The 16,383-nt window shown below is 46.3% G+C and overlaps 1 protein-coding gene across 2 annotated transcripts in view; it reads right to left on the minus strand.

The window, feature by feature from the left end:
- RORA (RAR related orphan receptor A) overlaps nt 1-16,383 on the minus strand; it is an 830,757-nt gene that overhangs the window by 372,508 nt on the left and 441,866 nt on the right. Inside the window, exon 1 of one of the 2 annotated variants that reach the window (XM_049905186.1) lies at nt 8,237-14,661. The exons of the other annotated variant lie outside the window; for it this stretch is intronic. Within the exon in view, the coding sequence (XP_049761143.1) occupies nt 8,237-8,264 (28 nt within the window). The 5' untranslated portion in view covers nt 8,265-14,661. Of the gene's footprint in view, nt 1-8,236; nt 14,662-16,383 lie in introns of those variants that run through there. 2 annotated transcript variants of the gene reach the window in all.

Raw genomic sequence — 16,383 nt, forward strand, 5'->3', positions numbered from 1 at the left:
GTTAATTTCACTCTTCTTTGCCTTGAAGCTGGAGAGGTTGATAAGGTAGATTTGAACTTCTAACTAGGAATTTTCATGGAAAACTTATTCCAGCACAGTCAAGAAAATGGCTGGTGACATGTCTGGTGGTGCAGACTCGCTACTCTCAGGGCTTAGCAGCCAGGTCTGTGTACACTGGTTCATTCCTTCCTGTGTGTCAGCTGATGTTGCCTCCCAAGAGCCCAGTGCACACAGCAGACCATTGTCCGGACACTGTTCTTAGGATGTTAACTAGCTAGGTCAGTGGAAAGTCTTCCACAGAGGGCAGCAATGGAGCAGATTCTCCTGTGTCCTACAGTTCTAGTCTTCTACAAGCCTGCAGTTACAAATCTCTGATAATATTTAAATACAAAACTCTAAATCCATGTGTTTGTCCCCACCTCAGTTGGATATTTTGGGATAAAGCAGAGAGACAGTCACCTCCCCCCACCACCCAGAAGAATCTTTCTCAAGGTTTTCATCAGGTCATTTACTCCTGAACTCTAAATGATTCTGACGACTTACAAAAATGCATCTCGGTTTCAATGCCTGGCCACAATGTTGTCTTGCAATCAACTGTGAGGGTGTCACAAGAAAAGTCTGTGACTAATTATTATTTTGGAAGAATTTCCTGGTGATCTACTTCTGAAAATCAGCCCATGAAAACCTAAGGATCACAATGGCCTGATCTGCAATCTACCATGGAGTGGCGCAGGACCAGGCAGTAGTTACAGTTTCACTCCATTATACATGGGGCCACCATGAGTCCAGGAGGGAGGGCAAGTCAGGGGATGACTTGATGGCAGCTAACAATGACAACAGTGATTTTTTAATAAGCTAATGGGGGTTCAAGGTTATCCCTATAAAACATCACTGGATTGGGAAAAGGGTGACATTGCAGCTAATATACTAGAAGGTGCAGAAACCCCACAGCCTGACTTCTTGGGGCAGTATTTGTAGGACTACCATGACTGATACAGCACCAGCAGTCACACACATGCTTATCAACTTTCGTGAACACCATTTTCTTCTATCAACAAAAATATTTGTGTGTTAAGGCAGAGGCAACTAATTATGGCCCAAGATCTATTATCCCCTTTTTCCATAGGAATAAAGATTTTAGCTGGGCACACAACCACGCATGTAATAAAGATTATATTTGCCAGCTTCCCTTGCAACTAAGTTCTAGCACATGGGGTGTAAGCACAAGTGAACCATGCGATTTTCAGTAAAGCCATTAAATTAGGGTGACAAACTCCCCCAGTTTGCCAGGGTCTTTCCTGGTTTTTGCACTGAAAGTCTTGTGTTCTGGGAAATCCTTCAGTCTGGGGGAAAAATGGGACAGTTGATCACTTACTTTGAACACAAGAGGCATGCCCTCCTCCTCATTTCCCTCTTTTTAGCCTATTTTCTAGAATCTACACAGAGTGGTGAGTCATCTTGTACATGCAGATGAAGGCAGTCCCAGGGCTGGTGGAAGGAGCCTGGGCTGTGTTGACACTATAGCACGGCTGCCACTCTAGCTCAGCCTGTTATGTGAAAGACAGATCAACTTCTGTCTTCTTTAAGCTACCATTTTCTTGGGTCTTTAGCACTCTCTAACAAACACGTAACCTAACTCATATATCTAATTTCACTGATTCACCTACCAAAAGAAAAAAAGTTGGGGGTCATCAAAATTTGCATATGCCAACGAGGACATCATCTATCACATTTTATTGAAGAAAAAAGTGTTCACTAATTTTTTAAAAAAAGATTACAGTCCAAGTTCTAACTTAATATGTCTCTCCTCTTCCTTATTTTGCCTCTATTGAATCTCCTGCCATTTAGCTTTCTGTTCTATATCCCTGCCTGGTCTGGATCTCTACGAGCCTGCTAGTTCGTTCCTTTCTTTGTCCCTTTACTCATCTGGTTAGGTGTCACCCCGTCCGTTCTGACTCATGGTGATCCTATGTACTACAAAGCAAAACACTGCCCGGGCCTGCACCATCCTCACAATCATTGTTATGCTTGAGCTCATTGTTGCAGCCACTGTGTCAATCCACCTCATTGAGGGTCTTCCTCTTTTTGCTGACCTGTGCTTTACAAAGCATGATGTCCTTCTCCAGGGACTGATCCCTCCTGATAACATGTCCAAAGCTCATCTGGTACCCTCCAGTTAAAGCCCCTTCTACCTTCTCTCCAGCTAACCAAACCCATCAAGCCCCATTTTTGGGTTACCACGATTTTGCCTTTTTCTGGCACCTGGCAACATCTCTCTTTACCATGCATTTGATATTTAATCATAGACTTCACTGTACTTCCATTTATCTCCTCATGTCTTTAAATCTTGCGTCTCTGGGAAGATTCTAAGATTCAGGATGCCAGTGTTGAGATAACATGGCTTAGGGTTTAGAAGATGTGGGTACAAGTCTGGGTTCCAACACTACTGCTTAGGTGAACTTGAACCTCAATTTTCTCACTGATAAAGTAGCAACGATGCAATACCTACTCTGCCTACTGCACAGTGTTTTTGCGAGAGTTAAATAATATGGCAGTCCTTCACCAGGTGTCAACACCAAAGCCATGCTAGTTGTTCCTGAGAACTAGTCCTCTCTCTAATACTTCCCTGTCCCCACAGCCTGCTTAGCACGGTGCCAGGCACGTAGTGAAAGGGCGCTCCCTGAATCTTCGCTAAGATAATAAATGAGAAAAAGAGTAAAAAATAATAGACCTCCAATACTACAAAAATGCCAGCAATACAACTCTGCCTGGACATCCTCCCCCTTCAAATGCAAAAAAGGCACAAAAGAAGGCCTATGTCAAACTGAGGTCTCAGACCCAGGTTGTCATTTTTAAGTGGCCTTGTAGAGCTAAATTACTAATTCAGAGCAATAATGTACAAGTCAATAATGTCAGCAATCCATGGCTGGCTTCCATTAACAATGGCACCACCTTTCTCACATTCTCAGTCTGTTTGGACCTTAGGCACGTGCGTGAGTAAAAAGCAAAGACTCTGGAGAGAAACGACTTCTACTCAGCAAGCTGCAAAGAAAGCTGCTATTTTCAGGTGTTCTACAGCTTAGCAAGATCACCAAGGTGATGACTTTGAGCTTAAGGCTGCCTATTAATGGAAAGATAAACGCAAGCAACTCAGTGAGGCCACTTAAGCAAACACCTGTTGAAGGATAAAAATCACCCTGAAGCCCATGGGGGAAGAACGGAGATGCAGCGTCGCCCAACAGTCACGACAATGGAGCTGCTGCCAACACAGATGAAGGAGCCCTGCTCGTTGGCTGAGAGGAAGTCATATAGTTCAGAGCGAAAAGTTTCACAGACACAGCTACCCCTCGACAAGGCTAGGCCCTAGGCCCACTGCCTCAAGTTCCCCTTTTCCTTCACACTCCTCAATGGCATATTTTCCTCTGAGGGGCCTCAACCTTGCAGTATTTTTTCCCCAAAAGAGCTATTTCTAGTCTCGAATAGGGCCTCAGCATCACTGAGCTAAGCTGACTGAGAATAACTTTTCCTAAAAATATTTAGACATTCAAAGGTCTTAAGGCCAGCCTCTACATGTCCAGTGTGGGAGAGGCATCGTACAGGAAGGTGGTTCTGGAGGGAAAGAGGACCCCTGAATCTCCAGAATAACATCATTCGGCCGCCGTCTTCACTGTGTCTCCACAAAGTGTGACCAGAACGCTGCATACAAATTGCTCTGATCAAATCAAGGGGCCCTAAAGGAGATCAGGCTTGGCTTAAAAGCTCTTGGGCTATGAGTTAATAAGAATTTTAATAAAAATGGAAAGTATAGCCCTGGGCTGTAGTACAATATCTCTCTGGGTTGCTGGTGTTCTATCAGTCAATCATATAATCTTTCTGACAAAAGTAAAATGGAGAGACCAAAAAAAAAAAAAAAACCAAACCCATTGCTGTCAAGTCGATTCCGACTCATAGCGACCCTATGGGACAGGGTGGAACTGTCCCGTAGAGTTTCCAAGGAGTACTGGTGAATCTGAACTGCCAACCTTTTGGTTAGCAGCTGTAGTACTTAACCACTATGCCACCACGGTTTCCCAAAATGGAGAGAGTAAGCGAAAACTGGGTGGGCCAAAAAAAAAAAATTTTTTTTTTTTTCCAATAGCATAACCTACAGCAACACAATCAGCTTTCTGATTGGCCCTCCCAGGCCCGGGGACATGCCTGAAAGTGAAGTCTCCCCTACAAGGTAAGGTACCAAAGCAATGTTCACTTGCATTTAATTGCCACAACAACCCGCAATGTCAGTTTCATTGCCGTACCTATTTTACAGATGAGAAGCCTGAGGATCAGAGAGGTTGAGCCAGAACTCAGTCTCGGGTCTTCTGGCTCCTCCTCCTTTCCACGATCCCTCAGTAGCTTATTTAGGTATTCTGGATTCAAACTGTCTGTTTAGTCACTGTGATTCTCTGCTTCAGATACAGCCTAGGAGATGTTTGGTCTACCATTCAATCTATCTCCAAGACAGGAAAAAATTATAAATCCCTTTTTACCACCCAAAATTGGCACTGGGCTGAAAATTTACTACCAGTTTAAAAGCAAACAGCCTTCCTGGCGTTCATCTGTTCTTGTCCAAAAGAACGTCAGGTTCTGTGGTATTAAGCCTATTTGATTGAGGTGATTCTAGATGTGGGGTGAAGCTTGGCTAACACAAGCTCACTCACAGGTGGGGCGCTAATAATTACGGAGCCATGAGGATGCGTGTATATTAATCAATGTGTGCTACACGTGCCAACCTCACCCCTCCCTGCACACGTCAACACAGGCTTGCGAGCAGGTACTACGTGTTTGACATGTAGAAAGCAAGAAGCAAAATAGCCACCCCCTTCCTGCCTTCCACGGGAGCTTGTTTGCAGTGGAGATCAGTATATATGCATGGGACACACCCACTGGAAGTCACGTCTGTGCTGGCCTGTGGCTTTGCCCTTGGATTTCCTATTGACAATGAGGTTAGCACATCTAACCTGTAAAAAGCTAATTGGGGGTAGGGGCAGTCTTTGTTTGTCACCATCTGCTTTGAAATCACATATGGTCCCAACAAACAAGTTAGCATCCGATAGTTTGTTTTCATAAGACCAAAAGCCTGGATATTTGGAAATCTCTGGAAGCACAACTGAGTGGTCCACTCTGTATACAGGCATTGTGAAGATACAGCCTGTGTCCTTGTTGAGCACAGGGGCTGGCAGAGTAAACCTTAGTAAGTGTTTGAGAAGGGGGCCATTTGAACAAGTAACCTGGGCCACGTACTGTGAGGAAGGAGTTAACCAAAAGGTCAGCAGTTCAAAACTACCAGTAGCTCCGTGGGAGAAAGATATGGCAGTCTGCTTCTGTAAAGGTTTACAGCCTTGGAAACCCTATGGGGTTGCTATGAGTCAGATGGAGTTGATGGCAGTGGGTTTGGGTACTGTGAAGTGGGGCACAGCTGACCGTCCAAATCTTTTCTAAGTTTGGCTTCCAAGCTTTTCCATGAACAGGGATTCTGTCCTGCCTATGTTGGTCTTTGAGATCCACCTGAGCCTACAGAGGTTTTGGGTAACCTGGATGCCTTATTTCACTGTCTCCTCTGATACTATATTTGCTCCCCAGCACACTGTCCCCGGTACCAGACCCCACAGTCTGCTTCATCTACCAGCGACCCTAGAAGTCACATATAAGTTTTACTGCCACCAGCTCAGGCCTGGTCCCCATCTACTGATTTAAGCCTGGCCTCACCACTGAACACAGGCTGACCGAGATATGGCCTGGGCTTGGAATTTTACCCTACTGTGACTGCAGAGCACCAGCCATCTGGAACAAAATGGAAAAATAATATATATACATAAAGCTGTCTAGCTGATTCTAAACAACCAGATGTCTGGTACGGGGAAGAAGGGACGTCTTGGCTCGGCCCCATCTAGCAGGGTGTGCTGACCAAGCAGAAAGAAGGCAGGACCAGACCCCGGCTGACTGGCAACCAACGCTGGCTGTGGACTCAGACCCGGTGGTCCAGGAAACTACAGCCCTAAAGGCCTCTTGCTCTTGAAGTTTTATTTAGAAAACGGTGCGGGGTAGGGGTGGGGGGGGTGGGGGTGGGGTGCAGTAAGTCCCATCCACAGCAGATAAAATGGCTTTGCACTCATAGAGGTCAGAAGTGTGGCCAGGTCAAGATTTCCCTCTCTGCTTTCAATTTCTAGGGAACACGAGTTAAACAAAATCACATTAGAAAGTTGAGTGTCTTCTGCCTCTAACTCAGCTACAGGGACAGTTTTCTTGCTTTTCTTGTAAGACAGCATTGGGCTTTCCGTCTGCTCTTCCTTGAAAATGTGCATTCAACACACATTTGTTAAGTGCTGTGTGTCAGGTATTGTGGGGATGGTACAGCCGACTTTTAATGAACATAATGACAATAGGACTAAACAATAATTATATTAATGATGATAATAATAATTGCTAGCATTTATTGACTCCTTATGCACCCCACTGAATAATCTCTTGATTTGTACTTTACATTTGATTTATATAACCACTCCTAAAAAACAGATACAATAATTATCTCCTTTGAAACTCAGAGAGATTAAGTAACTCATCCAAGGTTGCACAGCTTATAGATAGGGGAGCCCAAATTTGAATACGGATCTGCCTTAGGTCAGAGCTCATACGTGTAACCACTGTATTATATAACTGCACATCTGCATGGTATAAGCCTCAGAGAGAACCCTGGGTCAGTACACTGAGTTTTCACTCACCAAGGAGTATTACTCATATGGCATTCCGAGACTGGCTCCTTCTGGAACACAGTTTTACAGAATACAAACTAAATGAGGAAACCCTGGTGGCATGATGGTTAGGAGCAATGGCTGCTAACCAAAAGGTCGGCAGTTCAAATCCTTGGAAACCCTATGGGGACAGTTCTGCTCTGTCCCATAGGGTCACTATGAGTCAGAATTGACTCAACAGCAATTAAAAAAAAAAAATAAATTAAATGATGTCTCCTGGAGTTGTGTGGCAGCCCTGTCTTGGGTTCACACAGAGGCACTTGAAATATAGGAGAAAAAATCCTATCTAGGGATAGCTATGTATGTTTCTGAGTTGCACGTAGGGACTTATGCGGAGGCTGGCACCCAATAGGTGCTTTTATATTTTTGGTGCTTGCCTAAACAAACGCATTCAAAGAGGCAAATGGAGAAGGTGGCCAGGTTCTGTTGTCAGCAGGCTGGGGTTTGGCTTGGGTGACAGAGTCCTTCTGCAGGGGGCCATCCAAAGGACTTGAGCTATGACAATGGGAAGGGGCTTGGTTGTGAGAGTTGGTCCTGAAATTGCTCTAAGTGGGTAGGGAGAGGCCTGGGTCCGAGACAGCAATTAGAACTGCTTCCACTCACTGGGGACTGATGTTGCCAGCTGCTGCCTTCACGCGGGGGCTGTGGTCTTCTCTGGCAGCCCAGTTTTGGGCAGTCCATTTGAGCTTAGGAGGGACTGCCCATCAAAGGGGGATTGCCTGTTCCTCTAGGATAGTGGCTCCCGGTGCCTGTCCTCGAATACAGATGTCCCCTGTGTCCCTGCAGCATCTTTGGTAGGGACTGAGGGGTCGGCATGGGGCTGGATGAAGGCAAATCTCCTGGGCACTTAGGCAAGATTGGGCCCCAGGTCTGTCTGACTGCAAAGCTAGGCTCTTTTACACTTTACCAAGAAGCTCCTGAGCACTGGATTCTGAGCCACGAAACCTAGAATCCTGTCCCAGCTCTAATCCACAGTGGCTTGACCTTGGGAAAGTTAGGTCAGTACTCTGGAGCCTCAGGGTGCCCACAGGGAAGAGAATGAGGTCTCTGCTAAGCTGTCTTTCCTCTTAACTAGCAGACCTTCTCACCTGGCCTCTCTCTCCCTCACTCCACGACCCAGGAATGGGTAGTCTGTGACAAGGGAAGGATGAGTCCATTCTCTCCCAAAGAAGGTCTCCGCAGCCCAGCGAGCTGCCTGAGGAGGCAGCCTGCCTGGCACCGAGGGAGGTGCTGCTGAGCAGAAGCAGCTGGAGCCCAGTGGCTGGTTTTTCGAAAGCTGCTACCCCAAAAAAGCGACGCTGAGTTGGGTGTACAGATAACTATCTCTGCTCTGTCACACCACACGGGGAGGAAGGGTAGCGATAATAGCACCTCCTTCCTCGACAACAATAACTTGAGGAAGCCAGAGAAATTTGGGCATTGAAAGTAAAACCGTTCGGTGCACTTACCAAGTGTTGAGTGACTCGCTGGTAGCATTTTGCAGCCAAGGTCGGAGGGAAACAACTTTTTCTTGTTTTTTCTCCGTGCCACCCAAGAGCTGACCCAGCTTGGAGAAAGAACATTGGCCCCGGGACTCCAACAGTCTCAGGTGGCAGTGAACTCTCTCAGGGCCTCAGACACAGCAAAGTACCCTCACAGGCCTCTTGGGTTCTGAAACGCTGAGGAATCTAGGGCTGAGTGATTTTGTGCTACCAACGAGAGAGAAAGAGAGGAAGCAAAGCCACAAGTTGGATACCTCTGTGGCAGTCGCAGCGGCTGCCATCCAACCAGCTTGTCACCTGGCAGTGCCTACGGGCTGTGTGTTCCCGTCTCTCTCTCTCCCTCTCTTTTTCTCTTTCTTGCTTTCTCCCTCTCCATCTTTCTCCTTCTTTCTTGGGGGTCATATTGGTTCTGGGGAAGAAAGCAGCTGTGGCTGGTTCTTACAGCACAGAGAAAACCTCAAACCCACTGCCGTTGAGTCGATTCCGACTCATAGTGACCCCACAGGGTTCCAAGACTGTGGACCTTTACAGAAGCAGACTGCCACATCTTTCACCCACAGAGCAGTGGGTGGATTTGACCCACTGACCTTTCGGGTAGCAGCTGATCGCTTTAACCACTGCACCACCAGGGCTCCTTTAGAAAGAGCGGGAAGATTAAAAATTCCACCGAGAAACCAATGTTCTACTGTTATTCGAGAAGTTAGAAAGGAGGTAAAAAGAACCTAAATTTTCTGTCCCTTCTGGGAGGAATTTTTCCCTCAGAGGGAGAGCGGATTAGAAATAATAGATCCTAAATCCTAAGGCAGGGGGGACCTCGTGGGATTCAACTCCCGTATGCTCAGTCTATTGTTCATTCTCACCCCTGCTCCTCCATTCCTGGGTAATTATCCCTTCAGTTCATTTTGATTTATGAGAAAGGCACAAACCATCTACAGTATCACATATAAAATGACCCCAAACACTTTTTGGAGAAATCAGGATACAAACTTACAAAAAAAAAAAAAAAATCAATATGCCAAGTAGCACCCTTGGGATTGCAGGACTTGGGTCAGGTGACCCAGGATGGTGACCATCCTTCCAGGGCAGCTAACAGCACTGTCCTTTCCTTCTACTCTGCTTCCCTCTCACCTGGTGTGGCCCGAGGCTATCATGGTGCTTCCTTGAAACACATCTTTGATTCTGCCTCCTTCTCTACTGCCCCAAGTTAGCCATCCCTTAGTCCGTAGCCATCTTCCTTCTGAAGTTCTTGAGCCTGTTTTTTTTATCCCATTCCCTCTGCCTCCTGCCTGGACCCTTGCTCACTTTACCTGGATGCTGACTGAACTCTCTTGTCAATATCCCTTCTTTCTTCCGATGCTTCTCAAATTGATAACAATTGAAGAATCCCCTAAACGCTAATTCCTTTAATGTCATTTCCTGCTGGAATACCTTCACTGGCTTCCCACAGGCTCTAGGATCACTTCCAAATTCCTTGGCTTGGGAGAGATGATCCTCTACATGTTGGCCCTAACTTACTTTTCTAGACATTAGTAATAACAGATTCTTCCCCCAAAGCCACCATTTATGAGCACTGACTACACTACTACACTACACGCTGGGCATGGCATTGAACACTTGACCTAAGTTGGTTCTCAGGAGAGTCCTATGAGGTCACTCTACGGATGAGAAAATGATGCCCGCAGAGGTGAAGTAACTGCCGGTCACACAGTTAGTCAGCATTGGGGCCAGCATCTGAACCTCAGGCCATATGTCATCAAAATCCATGCTCTGGATCACGCCTCTTCACCACCTCTTCTGTCTGCATAGGTCCCTGGTGCTGGGGTCAAACTACTTCTGCTCCTGGCCCTCTGCACAGGTCTTAGGCTACTATGCTCATCCCCTCCAAAACACAACCTGAGGCCCAGCGTAGAAGAGCCCTAAAAAGCTCCCAGTGAACATTAGTTCAAAGTCCTCTATCTTTGCTAGAGAAAAGAGGGTAAATAAAGACAACATGCAGCCTGGAAGCTTTGAGTGGATGAGCAATGGGCACAGCCCTAGTGCACTTGCTGGGTGAGCAGATACTCGGGAGGCAGAGTGGGTAGAGGAGTCGTCCCAGGTGGTTGTAGTCATTTGAGTGGTAGGTCCTTTAGCTGCATCCTGCAGCCACCTCCCTCTCTCCACCATCCTTCTATACCCCCTGCCTCCTTCATGAAGCTCCTTTCCTAGGGTGAGTTCTAGAAACTTCCAAACCTTGGACTACTTACTCAATTAGGAAGCCAGGTTCTGACTTCCTGCCTGCCTCCTGCTGTTTCGCTGCAGGGAGATGGGGGAAGGAGCATTCTCATTGGCCCACCTGCTGATTTTTTTTTTTTTTTTTTTTTCCTTCCTTGATCAAGGAACAAAAAACCCCAGAGCCCCCTTGCTAAGATAAAGCACTTCCTGGTCAGATGCTTCAATCAAGAACCATTCTGACTTCCTAAAAATTAAAGAGGTAAGGCAGAATCAGGTGAGGTGGAAAAGCTCCCAGAAGTCATAGAGTCTAGCCCTTTCACTGTACCGATAGGAAACTGCAACCTGGGGAGAAACAGTGTTCCCAAGGTCACACAGAACAAGAGTGGCAGAGCCCAGAGAAGACCACAAGTCTCAAGAGCCAGACGGACTTCAGAATGATCCTTCCCATGTGTCTTTTCAGTGGTTGGTAGGGGTCAAGGACACTTTCAAGACTTGCATTCTTACCATGGCAAGCCAGGTACAAGGAGGAAGTGACTTGCAGAAGGAAAGCCACAAGCTGAGTTGGGGCCAGGGGACAGACTCACTGACACAAGCTCTACATGTCAGTGATGTTCCTGGGGTCTCTAGTGCACTTGCTGGATTTAAATCTTAAAGCATACAATGAGTACTAAACATCACAGGATAATGCACAAAGTCTTGCCCCAGCTGAGTTGGCCCATCTCTCCACCACCTTACCCAATACCCCTGCTCTGCTCAAGCCACACAAACGCAGCCCTGACGTTCACACCTTCATGCGATGGTTCTGATGTTGACCCTCCCAGGAATATCTTCTTCCTCTTTATTTGGCCAGAAAACTTCTACTTGACTTTGAAGGTGAAGTTAAACGCCTGCTCCCTTGGCCCTTCCCTCCTCGTCTCCCTCATCTGTCTTCCTAGAGAACTCTGCTCTCTGCACCTCCTCAGCCCTTCCTGGGTTGAATTATAGCTCCTTGTTAACACATTTTTTTGTCTATGGTTATATCGAGAATCTCTCAAGAACGGTGTCGTTGTTGTTAGCTGCCATCTAGCAGATTCAGACTAACAGCAACCCCATGTGTTTCAGAGTAGTACTGCCCCATAGGGGTTTCCTGGTTGTAATCTTAACAGAAGCAGATCACCAGACCTTTTCTTCCTCGGTACTGCTAAGCAGTTGAGTGCAAGCCGTCTGCACCACAGAAGCTCAATCACATTTATCTTTTTGTCCTGAGTGGCTAGCCCAATTCCTGGCACATAAAGGGAACAACATAATGACCAGCTTAAACAGAAGAGAAATCCATCTGCTCAGCAAAACTTTGCTCCAACTTCCAAAGTAGAAGAGAACCAATGAAGGTTTGTTCTGTGAGTCTAGCAAAGGCCCCCAAACAGTCAGTTTCCACTAGAAGTGAATGGTGAAGTGTTTTGCAAGCTGCTGCTGTGAGCGCGCCTCCGTGTATGCCTCATGCACATGTGCGCGTGCGCACGCGCGTGCGCGCGCGCGCACACACACACACACATATACACACGTAGCTGGAAGGAGCTGGGCTCCATGGCAAGATGCAGCAAAGAAGATAAGATCACCATGCTGCAAGAGAAGGTAAGCCACGTGTTGGTGTGGGTAACCCCAGGCATAAATGACACCCTCAGCAAGGCCCAGCTGAAACCTAACCACATTATCTTTTCATGAAACAGACATGAAAAAGTGCGACTCAAACAATTACAAACAGGGCGGTTTAATGCCTTCTTGCCTCGATGGTATCACAGCTATTGACTCCAGGGCTGCACTTGAGGAAGCAGTTCTCTGAGATAAGGAGATGAGTTATCTATTCAAGAGAATGTGCAGGAAGCCAAGGCAAGTGGCCAACACATCTCGAAATGGTTTGTGGCCAATGAGCCATGTAAACAAAAGTGTCCTGGGGTGGCACCAGTTGTGTAAGTGAAGGAAACCAAACCCACCGTGGTCTCAAAGTGAAGACTTTGTGGGTGCCAGTGTGTGTGTGTGTGTCCTCACTAAACATTATGGCTAAAGGGAAATTCACAGCTCCCACAACTGTGGCTGAGACTAGCATAAAATGAGAAGGTTGAAGAGGTGTCACGCAGCAGCCATGAGTACCTCTCCACGTGCTGTGTGCAGACACACTTGCTAAATGACCAGTGCTACATTAATGCAAACAGATACCAACATGGATTGGTCGGTGTATCACAGGACGAGATTCTGAAGTTCAACATCATGACCTTCTGATACAGTGAGGCTCTGAATTCCCTGAGCCACAAAAAACGGTACGTTTCTCATACCTGGTCCATGTTTTACTGCAACGTGGTTTCCTGTTGGCCCTTTTTATTTCCCCTAAGCAATCTTCCCCAAACTGGGAAACATGACAGTTGGGATGGGCCTCAGAGAGGTTAAGATTTCAGACTTACAGGCTCAAAGGCTTGCAGTTGAATTGTGGCTTTGGCTTTAGTCAATGCTCTCTCAGTTTTGGGTAAGATACTTAACCTCATCTCAAGTTTTCTCATCTGTAAAATGGGAATAACAGAACCGACCTAGTTAAGGTTGCATTAGGAATATGAGTTAATTCACGTAAAGTACTTAGCTCACCTGTCATGAGCACAGAGTCAGACCTCACGACATGTAGGAGTTTTTGTTATCCCCACCATCACCATCCATTCCAACTCTCTCGATTTACAGAAGAGGATCCTGAGGTCCAGAGAAGTAAAGTGACTTGTCTCCTTAGGACAGTAACTACAGTCCCTGCTAGGTGATGACTAGACCCAAGGTAGCAGCACTCGTCAGTGACCGGGCTAGTGTCAGAACTCAGGTCTACAGAATCCCAGGACAGAGCCTGGCCTGCTGCCCTGCAGTGTTGTCTTCACTCTTATTTATGATTTCATGGTTGTTTCTTTCCAACCAGGTCTTAAGCCCTGAAAAGTAGGGAGCCTTGTACTTTTTAACTTCCCTATAGAGTGTAGCACTTCATAGGTACTGTATAAATATTTGTTAATCAGTTGATTGCAAAGCACTGCTGCTGATTTTTATAGCAGGGGTTTCTATGTCATAGCTGCTTCTCCTCCACGCTACCATGTCCTCATAATTTTGGAAAGCTCATCTAGGAAAGACTTGTGCTAATGTGTTATCAAAGGGAAACATTCCACCCCTTTTTGGGATGCAGATATAGATTGCTCCAGATTGCAGGAACACTAATTAGAGCCACTGGTAATTTGACTGATGCTCTAAAGCCCCAAAGCACTAACGGAAGGCACCTTTGTCCTTGTACATTTGAGCTTTTGTCACTACATAGCAAAATGGTCAAGTTGCCTTTGATAGGGCTGCTGGGACCCCCCAGCCCACATGTCAGGGTAGAGACGCCAGCCACTCAATCATCAGAAGGGGTCTCCTTGTCAGCCCTTCTCCTGAAAGCCAAGTATGTCGCACAGTCTGCTGGCTCTAAGTAGGATATCCCAATCAACATTGCTGTTATTTTTATTGTCTTGTGCAATATTAAATACTCTTCTCATGAGCTAGCCTTTATGCAAGCCCCCATGACCTAAATGTTTGATTCAGATCTTTATTTTCTGTTTCATAAAAACGTTTAAATTAATATCACTGTAAAAGTCTCAGTGAATGTACCTGATGCTCTGTTGGTACTAAGTGTTTGGGGCTAGACTTTTATGGTGAATATCAGGGTCACAGCAAGAGCTCAAGGGAGCACAGGTATAGCTTGGAAGGGCCTGGCATATACTTCCTGCCCTAACAACGGATACCTTCTCAGTTGCTTCATTGCATTTTTCCTGTTCTTGACCTCTGCCCTTGTTTTCAGTACCATTAGTATAATGAGTTGAATAAATGGCCTTGCCTATAAAGAAATGGGAAAAGTCTGGCTTTGGCTAAAACTCCCTCAGAATTAAAGGCACAAGTGGTGAACACAGAGATGAACTTAAAGATCAATCCAATGGACAGAGACGGTATGTTCCTTGGCGGGGTCCAGCTGGACAGGAGTCCAACATCAGAGCCTAGGTCTGAGCCCCAACAGCCCCTCCAGGGAGACATACCTTTCTTGAATCTGCTATTCCTTCCTTCACTTCTTGTGGCCTACTCAGAGTCTCTGAAGTTGGAGATGGCTAATGGGAGTGACAAGGAGCCCTGGTGGCACAATGAACGGTTAAGCGCTCAGCTGCTAACCAAAACATTAGTGGCTCCAACCCCCCCCCCCGCCCCCGCCAGCAGCTTCTTGGGAGAAAGACCTGGCAATCTGCTTCTGAAAGATTACAGCCTAGAAAACCCTATGGAGCAGTTCTACTTGGTCACACGTGGTTGCTATGAGTCAGAATCAACTCTTTGGCACCTATCAACAACAATAACAATGGCAGTGTCTACATTCTCAGTAATATCCACTGTTCATAGCTTTTTTTTTAACACTGCCTGAGAAGGCTTTGCACGGGACTCTGAGGAGAGTGTTGAGACCTGCGCTGTCCAATACGGTAGCCACTGACCACATGGGGCTACTGAGCACATGAAATGTGACCGGTCTGAACAGAGACGTGATGTAAGTGTAAAATACACACCTAATGTCCACCCTCACTGAGATGGACTGACACAGTGGCTGCAACAATGGGCGCAAGCATAGCAACGGTTGTGAGGATGGCACAGGATCAGGCAGTATTTTATTCTGTTGTACGTAGGGTCGCTATGGGTCAGAACCAACTCAACGGCACCTGACAACAACAATATTCAAGTACTAAATAAAAAATGTAAAATATTTCATTAACAACTTTTTATACTGAGTACATATTGAAATTAAAATATTTTGGATACATTGGAAATCATATCATTAAGGTTACCTGTTTCTTTCCAATTACACATGTTAGTAAATTAATTTCACCTATTTCTTTTCACAGTTTTAAATGTGGTTGCTAGAAAATTTAAAATGACACCTGGGAGGCACGTTATATTTCTACTGGACTGTCAGTCCTGCTCCAGAGTTACCAGGGAAATCATTTCCACTCAAGACCGGATGAATCCAGTGAAACACACATTTCCTCAAACCTCTGCCCACTTCCTGCCACCATGACACTGAGGCACCTGGTCTGCCTGCCTCTCCAGCCTCCTCTCCAGCTTCCCTCCGGTCACTCACTTCAGCCATGTTGGTGTCTTCCTCAGAAACTCCAGGCTTGTGTCAGGCCCAGGATCTTTGCAGGCTGTTCCCTGCCTGGAATACTTTTTCCTCAGATGTTTTTGTCATTTGGGTGTCATCTCACACATCACCTCCTCAGAGAGGCCTTCCCTTCCCTCATGGAGAATAACAGCCTCCCATAGGGGTCTACATCCTAGTCCTCCAAACCTGTGCATTCGCTACTTCACACGGCAAAAGAGACTTCTCAGGTATTTTTAAGTTGAGGATCTTGAGAAGGGCGATTACCCTGGGTTGTCTGGGTGGGCCCACCATAATCACAGTGGTTAATATAAAGGAAGTGGGGAGGCAGGGAGCTAGAATCAGAGAAGACAATGACACAGTGGAAGCTGAGGTAGGAGTAAGGCCACAAGGCAAAGGAAGCAGGAGTCCTCTAGAGCCTCGAAAGGCAAGGAAAGGGATTCTCCCTTATGGCCCCCCAAAGGACCACAGCCTTCTCCACCCATTTTAGACCTCCGGAGCTGTAAGATAATAAATTTGTGCTGTTTAAGCCCAATAAATTTGTGGTAATTTGTTACAACAGCCACAGGGAACTAACATACTCCCCAATCTGAGAATGTGCACCCCCTCAAGCCCCAGCTCCTCCGTCCTATCCTCCCAGCTTGTTCTCTGCCTATTATTTACTGCTCTCCGACAGCATCTAGTTTATTGGCTGACTTACTTGTTTACTTCATGCCTCTTCTGGCTAGAATGGCAGCTT

The sequence above is a fragment of the Elephas maximus genome, chromosome 13 (assembly GCF_024166365.1).
Source record: "Elephas maximus indicus isolate mEleMax1 chromosome 13, mEleMax1 primary haplotype, whole genome shotgun sequence".
Lineage (NCBI taxonomy): Eukaryota > Metazoa > Chordata > Mammalia > Proboscidea > Elephantidae > Elephas > Elephas maximus.